Source organism: Macaca mulatta, chromosome 8 (genome assembly GCF_049350105.2).
Source record: "Macaca mulatta isolate MMU2019108-1 chromosome 8, T2T-MMU8v2.0, whole genome shotgun sequence".
Classification (NCBI taxonomy): Eukaryota; Metazoa; Chordata; class Mammalia; order Primates; family Cercopithecidae; genus Macaca; species Macaca mulatta.
This window is the reverse complement of record NC_133413.1, coordinates 4,547,215-4,572,880: the sequence shown is the minus strand read 5'-3', so window position 1 is coordinate 4,572,880 and position 25,666 is coordinate 4,547,215. Positions and strand designations below refer to the sequence as shown.

The following is a 25,666-nucleotide window of genomic DNA, read 5'->3' as shown; positions in this document are numbered from 1 at the left end:
CCACCTCAGCCTCCCAAAGTCCTGGGACTACAGGCATGAGCCACCGCGCCCGGCCACAATGATTTTTTAAAGTACATGTAAGTTCAATAGGTACAGGTGAGCTGGACAGACTATGGGGTTTTTGAATCTAGTTTTTTAGACTTTCTTAGTATTAGGCAAATAAGTATGTGGCCTATAGAATTTGTAACATAATCTCATCAGAAAAACAAAGAAAAAGGTGATTAAATGTGCCTTGGAGTCAGCTGTGTCCAGCTGTCACCAGCCAGTACTACATAAATCCAAGCCAATAGGCAAATCTGAGCAGTGTACTTCTCTTACAGAAGATTATTTCAAACACGGGCATAAACACCATTGCAATTGGTTACAGTCAAGGTTTAGCTTTTAGCTTAAAGTGGATCCTGTACATTTTTAAACCTGAGAGTTGGAATAGAGCACCCTGACATCGGACAGCTTGACTGTGTATTTCATCTGGTGCTGCTTCCTGCACGTAATAGAATAAGTAGGGAAATGCTCTCTACACAGGTGACCCATTTCGTAGCAAATCCTCTGCATGGAAATGAGATCCCCAGCTTTACCAAGCAGCTGCGGTGCTCCCAGGCAGACCCACACACAGCACCACAGTTCTTCAAGTTCCTGCTAGAGGCAATTTGGTTAAACCCTCACAGATCATCCACCCTGATAAGCATCATTTTGAAAATAGATTTGGTTACCAAGATGCGAAATAATCATTCAATGCATAACCACTTGTAGAGCACATGGAGAATGTGCTTGAGGTACATTTACATGTGCATCCGTATCATCTCTTTCCACTCCCTGATATAGGTATTTTCATGCCCAGTGTATACAATGGAAAACTGAGGTTCACAAGCATGATCCACCTCTGGTGCCTCACCTGGTGCAAAGTCGAGCCAGCACGCAATTCTGTATCAGAAGCATCCTAATCCAGTGAGGCTTGTGCCACGGAAAAACTAAATGTGTCCCTTGCGCCTCTAACAGGCAGGAGCTTCACTATCTTAGAATGTTTTTATTCCTTCGTAAGCACACAAGGGTTTCAATAGTAAGAAATAAAACACATGATTGTTTCTGACAACTAAACTGCACGTTATAAAGGGAGCTGGATATTTTAAACAGCTTAATCAGAAATTGATTGCATCTTATTTTTAAAAGATTAATGCACTGCTTTCCTAAAACATAATTTTATTCCCTTGCAAATCTCTTCTGCAGTTCTTGTCATCGATCTCATAAATGGTCCTCTTCTTTACTTTGGAAGAATGGCCCAGGTTGTGAGTCCTGTAGATGGGATGCTGGGAATATAGGATGCTACCAAGCATGAGAAACATTTTTTGGAGTCTTCTTCAGGTTAAATAGAATTCCTGTCTTGTGGCCAAGTGCGGTGGCTCACGCTTGTAATCCTAGCACTTTGGGAGGCCGAGGTAGGCGGATCACCTGAGGTCAGGAGTTAGAGACCAGCCTGGCCATGATGGCAAAACTCTGTCTCTACTGAAAATGCAAAAATTAGCCAGGCATGATGGTGCATGCCTGCAATCCCAGCTACTCGCGAGGCTGAAGCAGGAGAATCGCTTGAACCCAGGAGGTGGAGGTTGCAGTGAGCCAAGATCGTACCACTGCCCTCCAGCCTGGGCAACACAGTGAGATTCCATCTCAAAAAAACAACAACAACAACAACAACAAAAAAACAAAAAAAAACTACTAAGTCTTCAAATAACAAAAGGCAGAATTTTATCATTTGCCTATTTTTTTTTCTTTTTTCTGATTCATTGTGATTAAGGTCCTGATGAAAAGAACTAAGTGATCAAAAGAGTACCTTCTCGTGCATTCACCATTAATAAAGGAGAATCAAAGTATCAAAAATTTTTGAAAATATTCATTGCATCAAGGGATTTAGCATGTACATTTGGGAAAAGATGAAATTATCTTGCTCATTTTAAGGTTCAAAGTCAGTTAATACACGGCCTCTGTTTTAAGCATCTCAAGATGAAGGATTTAAGTAATCAGATTTTAAGGTGATTTTGATACAGGACGTTTGATCTGTTGGTTTACAAGGGAGATTTTTTTTCCTCTTTCTCTTCTCTAGGCTAACTGGCATGAACCTCCCCTCTCCAGTTATCAGTAGCAAGAATTGGCTACGACTCCATTTCACCTCTGACAGCAACCATCGACGCAAAGGATTTAATGCTCAGTTCCAAGGTAAGGATGCTCCATCTTATAAGAAAAAAAAAAGCGCGTAATAAATTTTGATCCTTTCTAGCTATGAAATTTTAGAAGTGAGATAGATAAATAGCTTGAAAATGGCTTCTAATTCCTTTATTCACAGTTATCTATGGAAACTACATAGTCAACAGCTGGCAACTTATTAGTAAAGCTATATCATTGTCACAGTATAGAGGACATGTATAGTTTCTTGTTACACTGGAACAACTGCTAAGTTTTAATCAATAGCCATTTATTATCATTTATTTTAATTGTTATGCACCTAATCTGTAAATATCCACAGCAGTTTGGCTATTGCATTTATCTTCATGCTAAGAGTGCTATAGCATATAGGTTGCATGAAAAAGCACAAAAAGTATTGTAATATCACTTTTAATCCTAAAAGGCCTTCACACCGCATAATTGCCTGATGCAGTGATTTACACATAGTGAACCTTAAAAAGAAAGATTCCGGATTTCTTGCAGCGGAGCAAAATGGGGAGTCTACAGTCATGAGGAGGGAGTTTGGTAATGAAATGTTCTTGTTCTCTTTGGTTTCTAAGGTTTATACGTAGATCATATTGTATCATTTCCTATATGTTTCTAATAATGAGTAATCCTTATTAATACAGCAAAAAAACTATTGAATTTATTAAGCAGTCCACTGAAAATCATTCCACTTCGATTTCCAAATTAAAATAACATGACCGTGCTTGAAAATGATAGACCTTTTCAATCAAGCTGCCTAAGCTTTCCCCAGTTGTGATGATGAGAATATTGGCCCCATTAAGGCAGCATTCCCTGAACACCTGCCACGTGCAGGAGAGGACACCAAGCCCTGCAGTGCCAGAGAATTGACAGCGTCCTCCGTGCTCCAGAAGCTAGTAGGTCAGAGAGACAGTTTGTAGTTTGTAAATAACTCCCATGAAAGTCAGAACGCCAAGGGAACTCATTATAGCTCCTGCTGGAGATTCTAGTAATTTTTCAACAAACTGGTCTAAATATCGCTTATCTTACACTTTTTTTTTTTTTTTCAAGACAGAGTCTCGCTCTGTCGCCCAGGCTGGAGTGCAGTGGCCGGAATCCATTTTGCTTTCATTGTTTCCTTCAGGATGACCAGTAGAAAAACAAGGGTCATTTGCAAGGAATGAAATACAGAGAGTGCTGAGAAGCACACATCATAACCAGCAGTTTTTATTTGCCACCCAATGCCTGGGGCACATGATGTACACAGAACTCACCTGCCTCAGAATCCAGGGGCAAATTAGTTTCAACGAAATATGTTTGTTGTTGTTGTTGTTGGGGGAGGGGGGCAGTAGACAGAGTCTTGCTCTGTTGCCCAGGCTGGAGGGCAGTTGTGTGATCTTGGCTCGCTGCAGCTTCCACCTCCTGGGCTCAAGCGATTCTCCTGTCTCAGCCTCCCGAGTAGCTGGGATTACAGGTGCACACCACCACACCCAGCTAATTTTGTATTTTTAGTAGAGACGGGGTTTTGCCATGTTGGCCAGGCTGGTCTTGAACTCTTGACCTCAGATGATCTGCCTGCCTCAGCCTCCCCAAAGTGCTGAGGGTTACAGGCGTGAGCCACCGCACCCAGCCTCAAAACATATTTTAGACTTCATCAGGAACATTTTCCGTCTCACCATGCCTTCTGATGTTGCCAGACATTCTTACCTTGATCTCCTTTGGTTGCAAAGAAGCTGCCCTGAAATTTTACTGGAGTGAAACTAACGTGCTTTCCCTTCACCTGGGGCCAGGCCAGGCTGATCCTCCTTTTCCATACCTGTCTGTATTTGCCTTTGTCTTGTGATGGCCATAGACTCTGGCTGCAGTTAGAATGGAGGAAGTGTGGGATGGGCATATTGGTGGTGGGAGGTGGGCTCATCCTGAGACTGCGTGGGTGTGAATGAGGAAGACTCCATGTGGTCTGGTAGGTAAATTCTATCTGCGCTTCCTCTACACTGATCCACATCTATGGATATATCCGTCCCATCCCTGATTTAACATAACCATAAGTCAATATTTACAACGCCAATGGACTGATCATATAGTTACTTAGGTTGATTTACAGATTTGTCTCAAAATGTTAATTGATCTTTTCCTAGAGCTCTCAATAATTGAACAGCATTGAACTAAAGAAAAATTTCTAAGTATATGTTTCTCAAACCTGATCAGTGAACTCGGGATTTGTATCTGTAATTGAAAGAAAGGTTAAAAATGGAATATCAAATTTGAAGCTGCTCCAAGATGGTAGATATAAGACACTTATTGGTTGGCTGAAAATAGCAATCACTTAGATGGATCAGACCTTGACTTTGAAAGTTTAAAAAATACAAAATTAATAAAAGTATTATATAGAGAGTATAAAATTATATAAACAACACAATTCTAGAATTAAACTATATGTACCTTATATACACTTCATTCTTTTATATATTATAGAAGTATAAATTATAATTACATAATTTATATATATTATAATATACGCTTAATTATATATTTAAGTATAAACATTTATACTTAAATTATATATAAAGTATATGTAATTATATATAATTAAATTTAGATTTATATAATAAATATACAAATATATATTTATATATAGATGTATATGTGTATGCATATATATATACACACACACACTTTAATTGTATATATAAGGAGAGAGGAGTAAAAAATTTCGCATTTAATTCTAAAACGGTTAAAAGGTGTGAAGGTATCAGGAGAGGTAAGCCTGGCTTAACAGTAATGTATTAGGAAACATTTCAAGGCTGAGTTTGATGTTCACCTCCAAAGGTACAATGAAGTTACCTTTTTTTCATTAGCACATGGGCCTTACTGAACAGGGGGCTTCATGCTTATAACCACATTTAGGCGCCGCCTGTGGAAGGTTAGGTTCAGTACTAGACGCCACCCTCTGAAGAAGGAGAAGGACCAGAGAGCAGCCAGGAAGATGACAAGACCCATCGGAAGGAGGATGGGAGGGAGCTTAGAGGGCGCAGGTGCCCAGTAGGCAGAAAGGCACCGCGATTATTTTTCTGACTCCAGAGGGCAGAACCATCACCAAGGAATGGAAGCTCCAGCGTGGTTGTTCTTGCCGATTCTAGAACAAACCTAAGGACACCAGAAGCTGGAGACAGAACAATGGCTTAGGATGAGATGGGCCCTTGTCAGAGTCCCTGCCAGCCGTCCAGTGGCCACCCCTCCACACGGGGCTGTCCTGATTTTTTGCAAGTAAGATCCTCAAGTTCGTTCCTTCAGAGGGCAAATGGGAAACCTTCTGTCACGCAGGGAAAACATTTGTTCAGCTGAGTCTTCCTCTTGTCTGTACTGAGATTGAAAACCAGGAAGCCCAGATTGTGTTGTACTTTTTATCTCAACTAAATACATTAAAGAAGGAAAACCTGATATTACTTGTGCCAACAAAAATTGCAAAACAACAAAAAAAGCATAGTCAATCGATACTTGGGAACTAATAAGACAACAGCAATACTAGTGAAAACTTACCTAATGTAAACATTATTTTGTTATTTTCTTATCTTTCTAAATGTTCTGTCAAACAACCTGAATCATATATATGATATATTTAACCTGAATCATAAATATGATATATATGTATGTGTGTGTATATATATGTGTGTGTATATATGTGTGTGTGTGTGTGGTGTGTGTATATATAAAACAGAGAAGAACATTTTTAAAAGAACATACATTTCTATTCTTGGCATATATTTTATATTTTTAACATTATTGTAGTCACCTTTATCGTTTACGGTCATTTGTGAGAACATGAAAATTCCATCAGTGTTACTTGGATTGATATGATTGCTGAGTATTTGGAATTCCTAGGAAACCCTTTGTGGTTCCTAAGCTGTAGTTGAGCCCCCTGGTGGTCTGTTTCTATGAGAAACTGCTTTGTTATCCAGCGTGTGATGCTTGGACAGAATTGTGTAACTTCTCAAAAACAAATAATATATTCTTTTTAACTTGAAGCTTTTCTTGGTCAAATAAATGACAACCAACATAAAATATTCTTTCTACTCTTCCCTTATATTTTTAACTTTCATCTCCAAATTCTTTATTCTCTGAGTCTTACACTTTCTTCTTTGACTTTCACCTCTGCAATCATATAATCAAGTCATGCCAGAAGCAGTAGTAAGGCTGATTGACAAGTAAAACTGTTCTACAGTTGCTACTCTTAAAATCTATTCACTTTTAAAATAGCACTGTGAACAAAAGAAGTAGAAAATGCAGGGAAAAAAACCCACAATATATTTGCAATATCTTCTGTGTATATTGGGCTCCGGTTGAAGGACAGATTTATGCAGGACACATTATTTCTTTAAATCAGCTGAAAATTGAGCCCATTCTTTATATGTTGCCTCCATCATTAATTATAATTAAATAAGTGCCTTGTTAGCACAATCCATCATCTAGACGTTTTCAATGTCTACAAGATAAATTTTTTGAAAATATATTAATCTTGAACCATGAGGGCCCCCTTACTACTAAATCGCCATCGAAGTGTCGGGCTCCAGTTTTACATACGTTTACTTGGCTATTTATAAAATTACAATTTTCACAAAATGAAATTCCCATTGATTTTTTGTAACTGATAAATCATTTTGAAAGTAAGTGTTTGTAATAAAATTCCAATTTATATAGGGAACATTCATCTCACAAATCAAGGGAAACCCTGACAGTGTCAATAAAACTTGTGTTGACACAAATAATTAGTTTGTTTTTAGGTTATAGTTTCCTATAACTATTGATTTCCCCTTTTAATTAAAATGAAGAACTTTATACCAAATGGAGATTTTCATGTTATTAGAAAGGCATTTTGAGTTATTGAAAGCCTCGTGTTCCCAGGTTATTCTAATTTAGATAAAACTCCCGTATGCATTCCCCATTCTCCAACGTTCACATTTTCTGCAATTTGAAATGCAGTTTCCAGAGCTCTCTCTAGGACCCTACCTGGATTCTGGTGGCATGCCTGGCTGCCTCTCCTTTTAAAACAGTGTGAAAAACAGTCACAACCATTATCTTGAACCTAGTCTGTGCTCAGTTACGTTTAGTGGAAGGAATGGAGGAAATCAAGTGCTCCTATTCCCCTCAAGGCGCCACAGACTATTGCTCTGCAGAGCGTCCCGAAACCTCCACGCGGGCCTCCTGCCTGTTTCCATGGCAGTAGTCATCCCTTACTCTCTTGTACTCGAGGGAACTATTAGGTAGGTATGGACGCATGAAGTATTTTTTCAATCAAAATGAATTAGTGAAATGTCTTATAACCTCTAAATAATTCTTAAAACCACTAAACCTCTATGAGAAAATAGTTTTTAATAATATAACTCATTCAAATCAGAAACACATAACCACTTTTCCTAAATATCTACTTTAATTTCTCTCAGAACAAAAGATTCTTGCAGAGTCTTAATGGCAGAGCTTTTAACCCTTTGGAAAAAGTGCCCATCTATGGGTTCCAAGCGGCTGACTCTTACTCTGCACTTTTCGTTAAGTACTTGTGATTAGCCAGTACCCCTTCTGCCTGTGTGTCTTGCTACCTTGTTTTATAAAATAGAAATAATCACGTCCACCTTGCAGAATCATGGTGGGTTTCTAATCAAATGGAAGAAAGCGGGGCAAGGGTTTTGTCCAGGGCCGGGAAGCCGGAGGGAGCTTGCCACACTGGGGACCTTCCTCATACTCAATGCCTTCCCAGCCCAAAGCAACTAAAACAGACAGCTTGAAATTCCAAATTTTAAAATGTAAAGAACACAACAATGACTTTTTCTTTTTTGCACTATTGGTGGAAATCTAAATTGAGATGACCATTTTAGAAAACTGTTTTACCATCCAGCTGAACACAAGAATCATTTCAGGCATGTGTCCAACAGAAACGAGTAGCTATGCACAACAGGTACAGAGAACGTCCACAGGAGATGCAAGTACCATTGTCAACCACTGCAAGTCACCTACATGTTCATTAACCACAGAACTAATAAATAATGTAGATGCGTACAACGGAATTCTAAACAAACATGGAAGGAAACTACCTCTACATGTAACAACATAGATGACTCTCACAATATTTCATGAAAGAAAAAAAAACCCATAAACCATATGATTCATTTATAGGAAATTCAGGAATTTGCAAAGCTACATATTCACATGGATGACCATTAGTGAAAAAGAATACTGTGTCTATATAATATTTCTGTAAAAAAGCATTTTCAAAGAAGATGATCAGAACAATCTCTTCTAGAAACTGACGAAGTGTTTAGAATTTGCTTGCAAATGGGGCCAGACACAATTACCCGGAGAATCCCTCCTGGATGTCACGGGGTTATTGGATGGCAGAACGGAAAGAAGCTTCATCTCACATGTGGAAAATGGAGAGATGAGGGGCTGTGGCTGTTATCACACAGCTTGCAAATGGCAGAACCAGGACGTGAGCACAAGCTGCTGTGCTCTTGGCTTCACGTCAGTCTTCACAGCTCTGTTTCTCCACCAACTTGTCATACTGCTCCCACTACTGACAATCAGAACATGTTTTAGTTGGGGGGTGGTGGACAGTGAGTTATTTTTGTGAAATAAAAATCCTAATGACAAGAGAAATTTTTTTGGATAGCTATAATTTAGTCACAGCTTTATTTCTCAGACTGGCCTATTCCAAGCAGAAATCTGACAGGCCACTGTCCTGGCCCATTGTACTCCACGTCAGTCCTCTTGGGCTGGCCATGTAATGACAATTTCTTAGCCCCACCCTATTGACCTTCATCAAAGATGATAAAACAGGCATGATTGTTTTGTTTCTCTCAGTATATTAAGAAGTCATAAAGGTAAAAATTCATTCTGAACAGCTTTTGGGTATCTGGTAAGGATAGGAAATATACACTTAAATTTTAGTTATAATTATTTTGAGTAGATATTGGGGGTAATTTCTTACTAATGATGAAACAAGAGAATAAATTTCTGAAGAAAGATATGAAATATTATTCATCAGAGATGTTAAATTAACGAACAAAAATCCCACGCACACTAATGGAATACATGAACATTTGAGTTTATGCCAGAATTTTAATTCAATGCGCTTTCAGGTATTGATTTATTTTAAAGTTGTGTGTTTGAAATATTAATGCACATCAAATGTTTGCTGTTATATATAAAACCACTTTAAATCCTTCCTTTCTCTAAACTTCGAAATGTGGTTGACATTGGAGAATTGGGTGCCAACAATGGTATTCGGTAAATCACAGCTATTTAAAACAGATTAATACTTGGCAGTGACTGGTAAATTTTAAGTTTTTATGCTTGAAGAATATAAACATTTAGGTAGGTTATCATTCCCTTGGTAAATTGTCTTCCTGCAATTTATATATATATATAATTTTTTCTTTTTGAGACGGAGTCTTGCTCTGTCTCCCAGGCTGGAGTGCAGTGCCAGGATCTCGGCTCACTACAAGGTCCGCCTCCCGGGTTCCCACCATTCTCCTGCCTCAGCCTCCCGAGTAGCTGGGACTACAGGCGCCGCCACCACGCCCAGCTAATTTTTTGTATTTTGAGTAGAGACGGGGTTTCACCGTGTTAGCCAGGATGGTCTCGATCTCCGGACCTCGTGATCCGCCCGCCTTGGCCTCCCAAAGTGCTGGGATTACAGGCTTGAGCCACCGTGCCTGGCCTGCAATTTATATTTTTGTGATGCGGAGGAAGAACTTATTATGGCTTTCAGCATATCAGCCCTAAACTGCTCTTATTTTCAGCGTATCAGCCCTGAACTGCTCTTATTCTTCATGTTCTCTGTCTCATGCAGGCAATATCGTTGGCCAAATCTGCAGACAATGTTTCATATTTATTTGCTAAATATCCATCTGTACCTCTTGTAGGTAGTGGTGTGCTCTGGAATGGTAAGCATGATTGTGTCTGCTGTACATGTTAGGACGTTGTCCACCAAAGTCTTCAGGATTTACATTGACCAACTAGTCATGATGTCTGGCCTTTTCCCCCGCTGGCCTGTGCTGTGACCAGGTTGGTGAGCTGCTGCAGTGACTGCTCCCCAAGCAATTACCTACATGACAGTGTAGGGAAACCACAGGTCAATCACACCTGTAGGGAAACCAGGAAACCTTCAAAGGCACAGGTTACATTGCTTGTTCTCTTAATGATCTGAATCAAGCTTCTCAAATTGAATGGTGAAGCTGTTGTTTAATGAAATAAGGAATCTAGGCTGAGGAGGGTAACTTCCTGACTCCAGCAGCTGCTGGACTTCCCTGGGGATCCATGCCCCTTGTGGAAAGATAACACGAATGCCTCAGAGTCTCAGTGGAGTGCTCAGAATGAATCCAGAGATGAGTTCCAAAATGGCTGAGGAGCAAGCGTAGCAAAGGATGAATGTGGCAACCACTGAAAGTTGTGATGATTAGATCCTGGGCAAGTTTCCTCTTGTCCACGTGCAGAATCTGGTTTCCTCAAACTGTCTCAAATTATGTCGAGTTGGCATTTACTCACCTGTTTGTAAGGCCTTTCTTTGTCACAGCAATTTTGAAGAAATGTCTCAGGGGTTCCCTCCTGCTAGTCAACTCAGTGGTAATTTTTAAAGGCTCATGAGATTCCAACCAGGTTCTTGCAGAGTTGACCATTATGTTCTTTACTGTTGTAAAGGTGGCATATTCTTCTCCAGGGGATCCTTGTAGTTAACTTTTGACCATGGCATAGTCTACAGTTTACTGCCCCAAAGAATATAACAGAGAAATAATAGAGTTCAAAATGTTTTTCCATAGATATTTTTAAATTTGTGTTGAAAGTAATAAGAGCTTTACTTTTTTAAGAAACATATCCAGGGCTACAATTCAGCTTGTATGTTCACAATGGTTGTTAAAATGTTGAATTATTTTCATCAGATGATAAATGTTCACTGCCCAGAGAATCCCAAGAGCCTCCCAGGCCCAGCTCCTCTAGGCTTTGCTACAAAAGGCCTCAGCCCTGTCCTCAGTAAAGTCCTCAGAGGCCTCAGCCTGCTTCAGGCCCACACAACTAAAGTGCTCAGGATGTTTGAACATCGTCTCTTACTCTCTGTGATAAGCATTTATGAAATATAACGTTCAGTTCCATAGATATATGAAACAAAATAAATATGAATGTCATTCATTCTGGAGAAATATACACCAAGTCTTGAGAGTACCTGCATTACCCTAATTGTGTAAGTCACTGACTCTTCATTTCTTAGCCCAGACAATGTTTCATGTTTATTTGCCGTATGTCTGTAGGCATCGCTTGTAGATAGCGTGTGCTTTGGAACTTGAAGCATCACAATGTACACTGCACATGTTAAGTTGTCCACCAAAGTCATCAACATTTACACTGACCAGCTAGTCATGGGAGTCTGGCATGAAAATAAATGAGTCTTTGAATCTATTTTATTTATTTGTTTATTTTTGCCTCCAAAATTTAAAAGTCCTAGTTAAAATCTAGTGTGCTAGATTTTTCCTTAGTTAAAATCTTTCTCTGTAATAAAACCTCATGCAATTCATTAACCTGGGTTCCAAATCTGGTCCTGCTGTGCCCTGTTTAGAAATCACTGGAAGCCCACAGGGTATGACAGGCAGAGTCGATGCTGTCCACGCCGTGTCCCCATTCGCCTTTTCAGACTCGTCTTTTAATCCATATTCCAAAGTTCCCAGGCTCCTGCTGCAAACACATACTGTGGCTTGAACATATCACCCCTGTCCTGAACTCCCCCTTCTGTCAGACCTTCCATGTCCTTGTCAATCCGGAAAAGTGAAGAGACAAGTCTCAATCATTTCAGGAGGTTTATTTGCCAAAGGGAAGGATGCATGCTGAGACAGGTCTATGTCCTTCTCGGAAGATGATTTTGAGGGCTCCACATTTAAAGGGGAAAGGGCAGGATATTGAGAAATACACAATTTTCATGTAACAGGGGATAGGGGAAGATAATCATTCATGCCTCTGTCTGGCTCAGTGATTCTGCATTTTTTTACGTAAGATGACACAGATGAATGGGGCAGAGGAAAAAGGCAGGGAATCTGACTGGATTTTACATACGATAACATAGACGAATGGGTTTGTGGAGGAAGCAGATACGCATTTGTGTCTGGTGGGCAAGGGGGTAACTGCAGCTATAAAGATAAGCTATCAATTTACATTGCCATGGTGACATTTTAACAGAAACACCTGGAAGTCATGATCTTGCAGCTCACTAGGAATATCTTTATGGGAAAAAATATGAGGAAGTGTGTAGCTTTTCATCTTGTAGTCACCTTATTTAGGAACCGAAAAGGGGGAGGAAGGTTTTCGAGACCCAGTTCCCAGCTTGACTTTTCCCTTTGGCCTAAAGAGTTTGAGGTCCCAAGATTTAATTTTCTTTCACACCCTGCAACCACACTTGTTTATTTCCATTCTTCTTTTTGAAGAAACTTTTTTCCAGTCTTCTAAGTCAGTGTCAATTACTTATTCAGAAGTCCCCCCATAATACTTATTCTTTTCTTACACCGTCCTCATATCACACTATTCCACACAATGCAGTTTTATGTGTGGGCAGCAAATTATCTGTTTTTCTAAAGAGCCAAAGCCGCAAGTTATTTGTTGCTTCTAGCATCCAGCAAAGCCATCTCCAGAGAGGCAGAATTCCCTTCATGTTCACTGAATGACTCCTGGAATATTTCAATGCCAGAGCAAAACAAAACCACAGTAAAACGGCAGAATCCTCTGTATTCATAAAAACAGTCGTGTAACACAGTAGAGAGATGTTAGCTTTTGGAGCCTGAAGACCTTTGTGACGCTGAGCAAATCTCTCAGTTCTTTTAAAGGTTTGTTTATCCAGCAGTGAGTTGGAGCTAACCCCAGCTGCCATACAGGAACCATGGGGGTCAAGTGAGACAAGTGTGCTGGGTGTGTGTTCTAAGGGTGGCGTGGATGTTATTGCTTCCACTAGTTGTGTGGTCTGTGCCTCGTGGTCTCCTCTCAGGAAGGTGAGTGTGACGTGAGGCTGCTCAGCGCATTCTCACAGGAGGCACTCTGTTATCTCTTCCAGTCATAGCACATTTACAAATGCAGAAGTAACTCTTCCCAGGGAAAAGTTGGGTCTCCTTATATCAGGAGTTCTGTTTTGTGTTTTTGTTTTTTTTCCCTCTCTCTCTTTCTCTGATCCTGTGCAAGCTTCTCAGGTGATTAAACTGGAATGCACACACTGAGTGTAGGTGTATAGGAGAGGTGCCCTTCAGGATGAGCAGAAGGAAAAGTGGACCTGGGCACGTCTTAGGGGGAAGCACTAACTGCCTAGGGGCACACACAGTGCATCACTCTCTTCACCACGTCCACAGGCGGCTTCATTTTACTTTCAGTGCAGCGCCAACTAACGATCAGAAATGTTTTTAAAAATATGTAAGTCATAGACTGTAGGCCTATTGTAAGCAATAGATAGAGGAGCACAGTTAAAAATTTACTGACTCTCTCTGCAGGGGGTTATAATTTTACTTATAGCTCTCGAAAAATATTCGGGCCAGATTCCCCACTGAAATGTTAGTGTAAGTTATGGACTGTCTCCCTGGATACCAGATTTCATAAACATTTGTATGAACTTTTGTTTACCTGAAATCTTAGGGATAATAAAATGTCAAGGTGAGAATTAGGTCTATCTACAGAAAATCCAGATTGGAATGATCACATCTCCTTAATGGTGGGCTATAAAAGACCCACTTTACAGAAAGGTGATAGACGTGACTAGGTAGATAGACAGATAAATAGACTCATGGACAGGATTTCTCATCAGCAGATCCATGTGGGTGCACCAGGATGTGAGGCAAGAATGTGCTGAGTGAGTGGGAAGCTGGGAAGAAAAGGAGAGAATTCCAGCTTCCAAAGGCAATTTGCAAGGTTAAAAAAAATCAAGATTGTTTGGAAAAAGTGGAATTAGGTTTGACATTTGTGGAAAATAATTATGAAAAAGTAGGTTTGGGCCAGGATATGATTGACATGGTAGGGAACTGGAACTTCTGCCTTTGGTCCACAAGAGGTTGCTGAAGCCGACCTGAGCAGATTTGAGAGAGAAAGGGCAGAGGGGCCACAGTGGGTCAGAGAGAAATGGGCATATTCCTGCAAATAAATTCAGCCACCACTGGGTACTTTCTTCGTTCTCAGTAGGAATGTCCATTCAGAGAGCAGAAATTTTGTGTAGTGTTTATTTACCAGTTAGAAGTTTAGAAATCCTTATTACTTTTTTATTTTGCTAGAAGTCATCTGTCTGCACTATTTGCACCGAATAATTCAGGTTCTAACAAATAGTCAATCTTGAAGTCAAACAATGCATATCATAAATGGGTAGAAATGAATGTGCCTACTAAAAACTGTAAAACAAATGGAAATGGGAAGTACTTTTTATTTGTTGAATATGTATAATTGCTACCCCATCTGTCATGACGTAGGCACCAAAAATGATTAACTTCAGTAGCTGGATGAGAAAATCTGGCCCTATATGTCCTTCTCCTTCTGTGTCCCCTCTCACTGTCAAACTTCTTGAAAGGGAAGCTGCAAACCTCTTTAACTATTTAGTCTCTGACCTACTAAACCCTACCGCATGGACTCCTACCTTCTTCTTTTTTTTGTTTGTTTGTCTGTTTGTTTTGTTTTGAGACAGAGTCTTGCTCTGTTGCCTAAGCTGGAGTGCGATAATGCAATCTCGGCTCACTGCAACTTCTGCCTCCCAGGTTCAAGTGATTCTCCTGCCTCAACCTCCTGAGTAGCTGGGATCACAGGCACCCGCCACCACACCTGGCTAATTTTTGTATTTTTAGTAGAGACGGAGTTTTACCATGTTGGCCAGGCTGGTCTGGAACTCCTGACCTCAGGTGAGTGATCCGTCCACCTAGGCCTCCAAAGTGCTGGGATTACAGGCATGAGCCACCTCCCCTGGCCCCCTCTATCTTCTTCTGATCCCAGTTTTCTCCCATTGCTGTGCACAGAAGCTGAGTAGGGCTCTGCCTCATCCTCTCCTATACTGTCCTCCACTGGGCAGTCTGTCACCTGCATAGCCTCACTAAGCTGATGCTCAGTGTAAACATAGTGAGTTTTCACTTCACTTTCTCCTCTGCTTTGCTTTGTGGAACTAGGTACCAAGTCTTTTAGACTCTTCCTTTGCAATTTGTTTTTTTTTGCTTTGACTCCTCTTCCCCAATACATCTCATAAAATCTACATCCCAGGTCCCTACACTTGTCTCTTTACCAGCATCAAATCACAGTACCTCAGCCCCTGCTAGTCCTCCTTCCTGTGTGTGCCATATAACTTCCCCGTGGCAGCAGTCCTTCCTTCTCCTTTCCGTCTGTATTATCATCATCCGGGAACCCTCCTCTGAGTGTTTTACCGCAGAGGGATGTCTCCCACCTCTGAGTTCTCCTGCAAAAGGCTACTTATTTTTCTATACCAGGCATTTGACTCTTAATCAGCCTTGCATTTTATCATCAGTTATTCTTTGAATTTGTGCTGCCCAATGAAAGGAAGGCAGATCACTTGAGGTCAGGAGTTTGAGACCAGCCTGGCCAATATGGTGAAACCCCATCTCTACTAAAAATACAAAAATTAGCTGGGTGTGATGATGGTTGCCTGTAGTGCCAGCAACTTGGGAGGCTGAGGCAGGAGAATTGCTTGAACCTGGGAAGCGGGGGTTGCAGTGAGCCAAGATCACGCCAATACACTCCAGCCTGGATGACAAGAGCAAAACTCCATCTCAAAAAGAAAAAAAAAAAAATTAAAATTCTGTAAAATGAATGCCTTTGTTGCATCTTTTACTCTGTGAAAAGCAGCATATTGTAAGTAGCTACAAATTTTATTTCTATTTCAATGACATCCAGAGGAGTCCAAGACAATTTTAATGACGGATCCTGAAGGAGAATCGAACTCCAGCATTAATTTCTCTGTAATTTTTAGAGAAAATGTCCTTGTTGCTTGAAGGCTGCAACCAGCATTGTTTACTGGAGATTCTTCAACTTCTCTGCTTTTTTCATTGTCCCAAATGTAAAATGTCTGCATTCTTTGTTACTAAAAAACATTGAATTTTTTTTTTACATTATTTCCATTGATGTCAGCTGGCTATAGCATCTATTGCTATTGTTGTGGTAATTGTGGATTAATAGTTTAAAAATTATAATACTCATGTCATTCAAAATCATTTCAATATCCCTTATTCAAAACTCTTATATGATTTGCAATTTATGCTGAGGAAGTCATAATTGCAATCATTTCTTTTGAAATAAAGTTATAGCAGAGGATTCTTTAGGGATTACGGCTTAGGTTTCATTTCATTAGCTAATTTTAATCTGATTAGCTCTAGGCAGGAAGCCTATAGTTTTGCATGTTCATATGATCTTCTTAGCAACAGGTATTTAGATAATAAATAAAGTCCTTTGTGCTGTTTGACTAGTTAGACTTAAATGACAGCTATTGAAAATTATTTTTAAAAACCACTGAATGTTCATAAACATCTCGCTTTTCCTAGCTACGTGAAAGGACTGATGTTGCCTTCCTTCTTCCTGTAGAAATTGAGTCATGTTTTATAAATGACGAACAGGAACTTTATTTGTAAAGTCATGCTCAAAAAAGATTAGCTTAAAAAAGGCTCTGGGAAAACCCGTAGATAAGAAATCCCTTTCAAACGACCTCAGTGAACATATTTGTATGCAATAAATGCAAAGCCTTTTTGACTTGTTCCAGTGGTTGTTACCTTAACACTTTATTATACAGAATCCAAAATGTGCATGTCTTTACATTTTAATATCTCCAACAAAAGGGTCATCGATTTGGTCATATTTTGGCTTTGTCCTCTCTGTGTGGTGCATAAAATATTGCCACAGCTCACAGTCAGCCTGTGTTAGGTTTGATGCAGTGCCGTAAAAATACTGGTTGATGTGCTTTTAGACATTTCTCATTTCCTGGACAAGCAGACCCTCTCTTTATATCACCCCGTCCTTTCCTGCTCTCCCTCCTCAGAGCCCTGGTGCAGTTCTAGAACCTTCTCCCACCTGGGCCACGTGCCTTTCCTGAGGTGAAGAACAAAGACACTCAGAAGAAAGTAAAAGAGGGGCGACTGGGCGCGGTGACTCACGCCTGTAATCCCAGCACTTTGGGAGGCCAAAGCGAGTGGATCACGAGGTCAGGAGATTGAGACCATCCTGGCTAACCCAATGAAACCCATCTCTACTAAAAATACAAAAAAAAAAAGTTAGCCAGGTGTGGTGGTGGGCGCCTGTAGTCCCAGCTACTCGGGAGGCTGAGGCAGGAGGATGGCCTGAACCCGGAAGGCGGACCTTGCAGTGAGCCGAGATGGCGCCACTCACTCCAGCCTGGGCGACAGAGCAATAATCTGTCTCAAACAAACAAACAAACAAACAAAAAAGTAAAAGAGGGGCAAGGAAAAGATACTGGGGTCCTACTGGAGCTAAGATTTGGGTTGATTAAACTTGTAAAATAATATAAATAAGTTTCAGTCTAAAAGTAATATACCATGTGGTACAGTCTTGCAACACAAGAATTTAAACATTAACAGATTTCCCTATGAACTGTAAATATTCAGCACTGAGAGCCCCTTTGAAAGACTTCACATGTTAGTTTTCAAAAAGTGAAGCATTCCCAGATTTAATCAGCATTCCTTTTTTTCAATTGGCATGTAATAATTATACATATTTATGGAATACAGAGAGATATTTTGAAACATATGTGTAGTGATCAAACCAGAGTAATTAACAGGTTCATCACTTCAAACATTTATTATGTCTCTGTGTTGGGAACATTCAAAATCCTCTCTTCTAACTATTTGTAAACATGTAATAAGTGGCTAACTACAGTCACACTGTGAGGCCATAGAACACTAGAACAGATTCGTCCTGTCTAGCTATAGGTTTGTATTCTTTCTAAAGCTAATCTGCAGCTTTGTCAGAAGTTTCAAAGGATGAGACCAGAATGCCTGGGAAAGAAGCTTGAGGACAGGAATGCATTCCTTATAGATTCCAGCATGCATCAGATACTTCAACAACTGCAAACATTGTTTAAACTTACAATTAACTTTTATCTAAATAAAGTGTAAACTTACAGAATAAACCCCCACTATTCCAAAATGAAACCTATGTCAGGTGAAATGTAAAAACATAACAATACAAAACGAGAAAACAGAAAAAAGAAAGACATATTTACAATATAACAAAATATATCTCTGAATAGACCATGTCTTAAGTTTGAACATGCCTTTCTGTGCATGCAAATATGCCCATTAACCATGGACAAAGGGAAGACCATGGAAGCCTGACAGATTTTGAGACTATGAATGAAATATGAATGTAATAAGTAACATTTATTGATGCCTATTTTAAATGAAGAGAAACATGGTGTCACGTGTATGAGCATATCTGCATAGTGCACCCAGCTGACGGAGGTGGTTTTATTTTACGTTACTCTGAATTTGTCTTTGGAATTATGGTTGGTGACCACAGGGTGGCACCTTCCATGTGACCATGTGCATTCAGTAGAAAGACAGCTGTTATCTAAGCCCTGTCTAAGGCATGTCTTCTCTTGTTCCCCTCAGTGGTGACTGCTGCCACCTAAGGCTGTTTGCCATCCCTGTGACAAGAGCACAGAGCCCTGAAAAGGGAAGGGCGTTCATGTTTGGCGGCAGGACCAGTATTTGCATTTTTGATCACCAGGATCAAAACGCTAACTTAAATTATGTATTCACTGCACATGTGAGCTTCGGGTAATTTTCCCCCAAAATTGAAATAAATGTGTGATAACCACCATGCAAACTTTATGAGCAGAATTTACAATCGTAGTTATTTTTGCCAGGCCCCAATGCATGTATGCATTGCAGGATGTATTAAAATATGCAAAATATGCATACAAACATCTAAGACTTCTCTTCCTGCCACTGTGGTAGTCACTATTTTCTGTTAGGGCTCTCTTGCTTTTTAAGTAGCATAAAATTCACAACTTCATATAATTTATTTCTGTGCTTATTAAATGTATAGATCAAAGGGCATATATTTTATTATGCATATCTACTAAATGTATTTAGTAAATAAAAGTGTATATTAGAGCCCACACAATGCTAATGGAAAGAGACTATAGTAACCATTTACTTTAATGTTTGAAACTTACAGACACCAGAAAGGGAGACATGGCTCCTTTTTGCTTCCCTAGTTTGTCACTGCATTCTTCTGCAATTTATTACAAGTAATTTAGTTGTTTCTTTTAAGAATTTCCCTGGACGATTATCTACCTTTAGAACAAAAGCCAGAGTTCAAGGGAATTCTCACTTGGCAAAGACTAACTAAGGCTGACTTGACATGAAATGGATTATGTGTTGGTAGTTGTAAATACTACTACCATCTTGGCTATTTTTGTTTTTCTCCTTTGGTTTCAGATGATTTCATGCAAGCATAGGAGCGTAAATGAATGTGGTCAGAGAATCTTTAATTAAATATCACCACCTCAATTTGGAAGTCAGAAACGTGAAGACAAGAAATTGTAATCGATTTTCCTGGTCGGTGTGGATTGTTGGGGCATCCAAAGTAGCTTTAAAAAAGCTTAGTAACTGAGAGGGTGATCTCTCTTGACAGTGTTTTAAATGACATAAGAGGAAATATACTACTCTGTGCAAGGGCTTTGATAAAAATAAACCAGTAACAGTGTTAAGTAAAAAATGTTCAACAGAGGAATTTTGCAACAGAGGGCAAAATTATGGCATTTAACAATTAATTTTTTCTTTAATTCTAAACTAATTTCCATTTCTTTGTCACTAAAAGCATTATAGAAATAAAATAAAGATTGCACAGTGAAGGATGTGATTGAGAAAGGAAGGTCACATTAGGCATGTGAGGTTTGTGGTCAGCTAACTTTGCCATCTGAAGGAAGTCACATCAATTTACTTTAGCAAGATAAACTTATACGCCATTACTACTAATCAGCTTATCTCTAGAGAGCCAAAAATCAATGATTGTTTCTCCTGATAGTCACTGTTTGTGATAAGGGTAGGAAAAGCAATTTTTATTAAAGTAATAGTCCCTGTTCCCATTTAACTTAAGATTAAAATACAATATGGGACTACTATATTTCCATGACTATAATATAAATGAACACTGACTTTCAAATCCACTTAAAGCACTTTATAATTGGACCTAATCATGGAACTACAGTCATGTGTGGAATGTCACCTGTGTATCAGATCCTGGGAAGAAAGGACAGGAGTTCGGGGAGAGGGCTCAGGGAGAAACCCTACCCAGAATGCTTCACACAGAACATTCTGGTAGGACGTACATGGCACCTTCTACGTGCCAGGCATGGCTTTCACCCATTTATATGTAGACATATGTAACATCCCAACAGCCTCACAAAACAGGGCCTACTTATGTCACTCCCACTTTGCAGATGAGGAACTGAGGCAAAGCCACACAGCTAATGAGTGGTAAAGGTGAATTTGAAGCCAGGTGGTGTGAAGCAGGTGTGTCCTTATCCATAGCTCCGTTCTGCAGAAGCTGAGTCAGGTGCTGCAAGATCTGGGCCATGAAAAAGATTCACTCTACCATTGCCTGCTGTTGTGGAAGCCAGGGCCTGGGAGCCACGGTGAGGTAGGAGGTAAACACATTGGAAATGGTATTCTACTCACGTGGTCCACACCTGTGATCCCAGCAATTTGGGAAGCTGAGGTGGGAGGATCACTTGAGCCCAGGGTTTTGAGACCAGCCTGGCCCTCGTAGTGAGACCATATTGCTACAATTTTTTTTTTTTTCATTAGCCATGCATGGTGGTAGTTTTCATCTGTGGCCCAGCTTCTTGGGAGGCTGAGGTAGGAGAATTGCTTGAGTCCAGGAGGTGGAGGCTGCAGTGAATCATGATCACCCCACTGCACTCTAGTCTGGGTGACAGAGTGAGACCCTGTCAAACACACACACACACACACACACACACACACACAAATGTTGGGTGAAAATCAAATTGTGTTAATACACATAGAATATGAATAGATGCAGATGTAATGTGATTACAGGGTTTTATGAGTACTGAAAAGATTTAATATATGTAAAATGCATACAATAGTGTTGGAAACATAGAATTTATATTATGAATCTCCTTCACACCTGCTTTAGATAGTTATTTGTATTTCTATTCCCTGTATTTTTTTTTCAAACCACAGTACTTATTCCCACTGAAAACATGTATTTTACCCATTTACTTGTCTACTGTTTATTTTCTTTCTGCAGAAGGAAAGCTCTAGGAGGGCATAATTTTTGTCTGTTTTATTTACAACTCCATGTCATATATTTAGAAGAATTCTAGGCATAAATTAGGAAATCAATACATATTTTCAAAATGAATACTGATAGAAACTGTAATTGGCAAGATTAGCAAGGAGCATGCATGGTATCTGTATAATATTGTAAAGGCTAAAGGTGTGGTAGGCCTTGCTCCAAATGAGTTTCTGTTGTCCACGAGTTTAATCCTGATAGCAAGCCTCTTCAGAAGGCAGTCCATTTCTCACCCGAGTGAACCAGGGCACCAAGAGATTCAAACTTACCCGTGGAGAGAGGTAAATGAATAGTGAAGTCAGACATTGAAGCAAGTCATGCTGACTCATTTTTTTAAAAAAAGCAGAATTTGCTTTTTACTGTGTAACTGGACAGAATCAGTAGCTATTGCACATGGAAACATTAATATATTGACACAGATAGAGACTTTTAAAACATTTTGCCTAATATCTGCATTTTCTAAATGCATTCTGGAATCACCTAAGGACTTTGTAAATTATACAATTGCTCAAATCCCAAAATTAAAAGTTTTGAGTCAGTATTTACAGAATCTGTGTGTGTGTGTGTGTTTTGTTTGTTTGTTTTTTATCTTGCCATATATGATGTTTAAGCCAAGTTTTGGATCTGTGTTGAGTAATATCACTAAATATCCAAATCAGACAGCCATTAAGGAGTCAGGGGCAACATTCCAGTTGCCGTGTGCCTGATCAAGGGAAATCTGACTTGGGAATATATCAGCTGAAGGAAATGCTGGTGATTGAAAAGAGTTATTCTGCTAATGTACGCGTTTCACATGGCCATGGTGGCTGGCCTGTGTCCTCTCATGTCCACATTCGTATCACCTATTCTGTTTTACAAAGACAGAAGTCCCTCCACACTCCCCTCTTTACACACCACAGGGGAGCTATTGCTCTCAAAACAAGAACAGAGGCTACTCTGGAGGGTCTGGGTGAAGTCAGGGAAGACTTATGTCTCTAACTGGAAAGGGAAAATTGCTTCAGTATAGTCCTATTGCAGCATCAGCAGCATTAGATGCAGTTTCATAGAAACAACCAGAAGGAAGGTATCCCCGCCACAGGGCATCAGCACCCAATTGCAGAGAGCTGAGAGATCTGATTACAGAAGAAGCAGCCACATTAGGAGAGTTTCTGTATTTTATTTTATTTTGGTTTTTTTTTTTTTGAGACAATCTCACTCTGTCGCCCAGGCTGGAGTGCAGTGGCGCAATCTTGGCTCACTGCAACCTCTGCCTCCCAGGTTCAAGCAATTCTCCTGCCTCAGCCTCCTGAGTAGCTGGGATTATAGGCGCCCACCACCACGCCTAGCAATTTTTTTTTTTTTTTTGTATTTTTAGTAGACACGTTTTCACCATGTTGGTTAGGATGATTGAACTCCTGACCTCAAGGGGGCTACCCATCTCAGCCTCCCAAAGTGCTGGAATTGCAGGTGTGAGCACCGCACCAGACAGAGTTTCTGTATTTTAAATTGAGCAATATTCCCAATGCTTCCAGTCAGAGGCAAATCCATTCTTCTATGATGCTGTCGAACAGCCCTCATCAGTCTGTTGGCTATCAGTAATAAATAAGGCGCAGCAGACCCCGCCTGGAAGCACTAGGGAGACACTGGGAGATGAAACATGGGATGTGCGGAACAGGAAGCCGAAGGCTCCCATTCTCATCATGAAATGCAGGCTTCCAATTCCATGCATCAGCTCAGTGTTTTAAGTAGTATATTAGTAATGGTAGTCTCCTTAAATAATTAAATATCTTTATTAAGTATTAATTTAGCATATTGGAACTCAAGGATAAAAAGTTCACTTTAAAAATTCTTTGTATTTTTAAATGGCTTGCATTTCTTCCTGAGTTTATTCACTGCCATATACACACTCACATCCTTACACATGTACAGACATCCTCCTCTTGTCCTTGAAGGATACGTTTCAGGACCCCAGTGGATGACTGAAACTGTGGCTAGTATCAAACCCTATATAAACTCTGTTTTTCCTGTACTTCGTACCCATGATAAAGTTTAATTTATAAATGGGGCACAAATGAGATAAGCAGCAACTAATAATAAAGTAAAAAATTATAACAGTGTGCAAATATCTACCCGCTGGCCATTATTAAGTACAAGTAAAATAAGGGTTACTTGAACACAGGCACCATGACCCCGCGGCCATCCATCTAGTCCCTGAGACGGGCACTGAGTGACTCCTAATTCCAGGCAGGCTGTGCAAACAGCTGTGCAGGGTTTCATCACACTCGAAGCACGGCGTGTAACTTACAACTTATGAGTTGCTTTGTTCTGAAATTTTTCATTGAATATTTTCAGACCATGTTTGACCATGGGGAACTGAAACCCCTGAAAGCAAAACATTGAATAAGGGAAGACTACTGCATACACACACCAAATCAAAAACATATTCTTAAAGGTTTCTATCATCTAATCCAGATTATATATAATATATGTCTGTGTATATATTCATATGTATAATATATGTCTGTATATATATTAATATGTATAACATGTATATAAATATGTATGTGTATATATATTAATATGTATAATACATGTATTGTATCTATATATGAGAGAGTGTGTGTGTGTGTGTGTGTGTGTTTATGGCCTCCCAGAACTGAGTCTAATTCCTAACGTCTTTCAGTTTATCTTTTCCACTTTAGCCTCCGTTGATAACGTTTGTGTCACTTTTGCAAAATCAATCAGCAGCATTCCCTTTGGCTGACATATTCCCAAGTCAGATTTCCCTTGATCAGGGCACACTTATCTATAGGTAGGTGGGTAGGTTGGTAGGTAGGTAGGTAGGTAGGTAGGTAGGTAAGTAGATAGATAGATAGATAGATGGATGGATGGATAGATAAATAGATATATGATGGATAAATGATAGATGATGGATGGATATATAGATAGATCTCTTTTGAAACAAATTTCAAAATAATCTTGAATCACTTGATAAATACCTGAGATGAGGCCAGGTGAAACTGAGTCACTCACCGGGATGAACTTTTCAGCATAATAGTTAAGCATTCAGTTTATCAGGTGTTACTCTTGAAGGTTCAGTTCATCTGGGACATTTTTATCTTTTCTCTGTCTTAAAAAAAATCAATTTATGATTGAACTCTGTTCAAACAAGCAAACAAACAGAAAAGGTCTTAAAGACAAGGGCTGCTGAAACGCAGCTTTCATGGTGCGTTGCCTGGGCATAAAGTCAGGGTGTTTAGTAGAATGTGCTAAGAAATTATACAGAGTCTCAGCAAATATTTTCCTCTTATCACTATCGAGCTTATGGTTCTCTCTGTGTTTGTAGTTAAATTACTATTCCTAAGGAATGAGTCCTTCCAGTATGACTTGGTTCATTATTAATTTCATTGAGGGGTACAGCTAGAAAAAGTCCTTGCAAATAAAACTTCATTGGTTTACTGTGGTAAGGCCGCGATCCACATAGTTAAATGATTTGCTCAAGATTTTTTTTAGCGGAAAGATTTTAAGCCTTTCTAAAGACTGCAGCTTCCTATTAAGTATTTGCCCTGCAGGGTGGCCTGGGGCGAAACTGCTGAATTGATAGAGTGAGTCCTCTCTGGGAGACGCTGTTCCCAAGGCAACCACCACAAGTGACCTGAACTCAGGGCTTGCCTGCGGCTTCCGCTAGGAGCTCTCTCCTCCAAGGCCCTCCTTTCCCTGGTGGCATCCATTTTATTAGGCTCTTTGGTCATAGGAATGGAGCATTTTTTTTTTAATCTAAAAAATGTGGAGATCATGCATTCTGCCCTTCTCATGATGTTGCTGCTGTTCTTTAAATATCTGCTGAGTTCAGTAAGAACCCAGGGTTTGGAGTCCATTGTATGGTTTCAAATCTCAGGTCCAAAACCACTAAGGTCAAATTATTCAACTGCTGTAAGCTTTAGTTTCTTCATTTATAAAGCAGTGATAATGATGGAAACTCACTTATGTGTGGTGAGGGGTAAATGAAACATCACATGTCCAAAACATAAGCGCTTCATGTTTGCTATTATTATGACTGTTGCTATTGTTAGTCATCTTAGTCTCTGTACCTGTAAATTCTGTGCTGTAGACCTTTGACCCATTTATACTTTGTTTCCTCAACGGTTGCTGGCCTCCCAGTACCGAGTCTAATTCC

General features: G+C 39.7%; 1 protein-coding gene across 1 annotated transcript in view; it reads left to right on the top strand.

Annotated features, from left to right (window-relative positions):
- CSMD1 (CUB and Sushi multiple domains 1) overlaps positions 1-25,666 on the top strand; it is a 2,034,615-nt gene that overhangs the window by 1,240,341 nt on the left and 768,608 nt on the right. Inside the window, exon 6 of the mRNA XM_015144705.3 lies at positions 2,096-2,208. Coding sequence (XP_015000191.3) covers positions 2,096-2,208 — 113 coding nt within the window. The remainder of the gene's footprint in view (positions 1-2,095; positions 2,209-25,666) is intronic.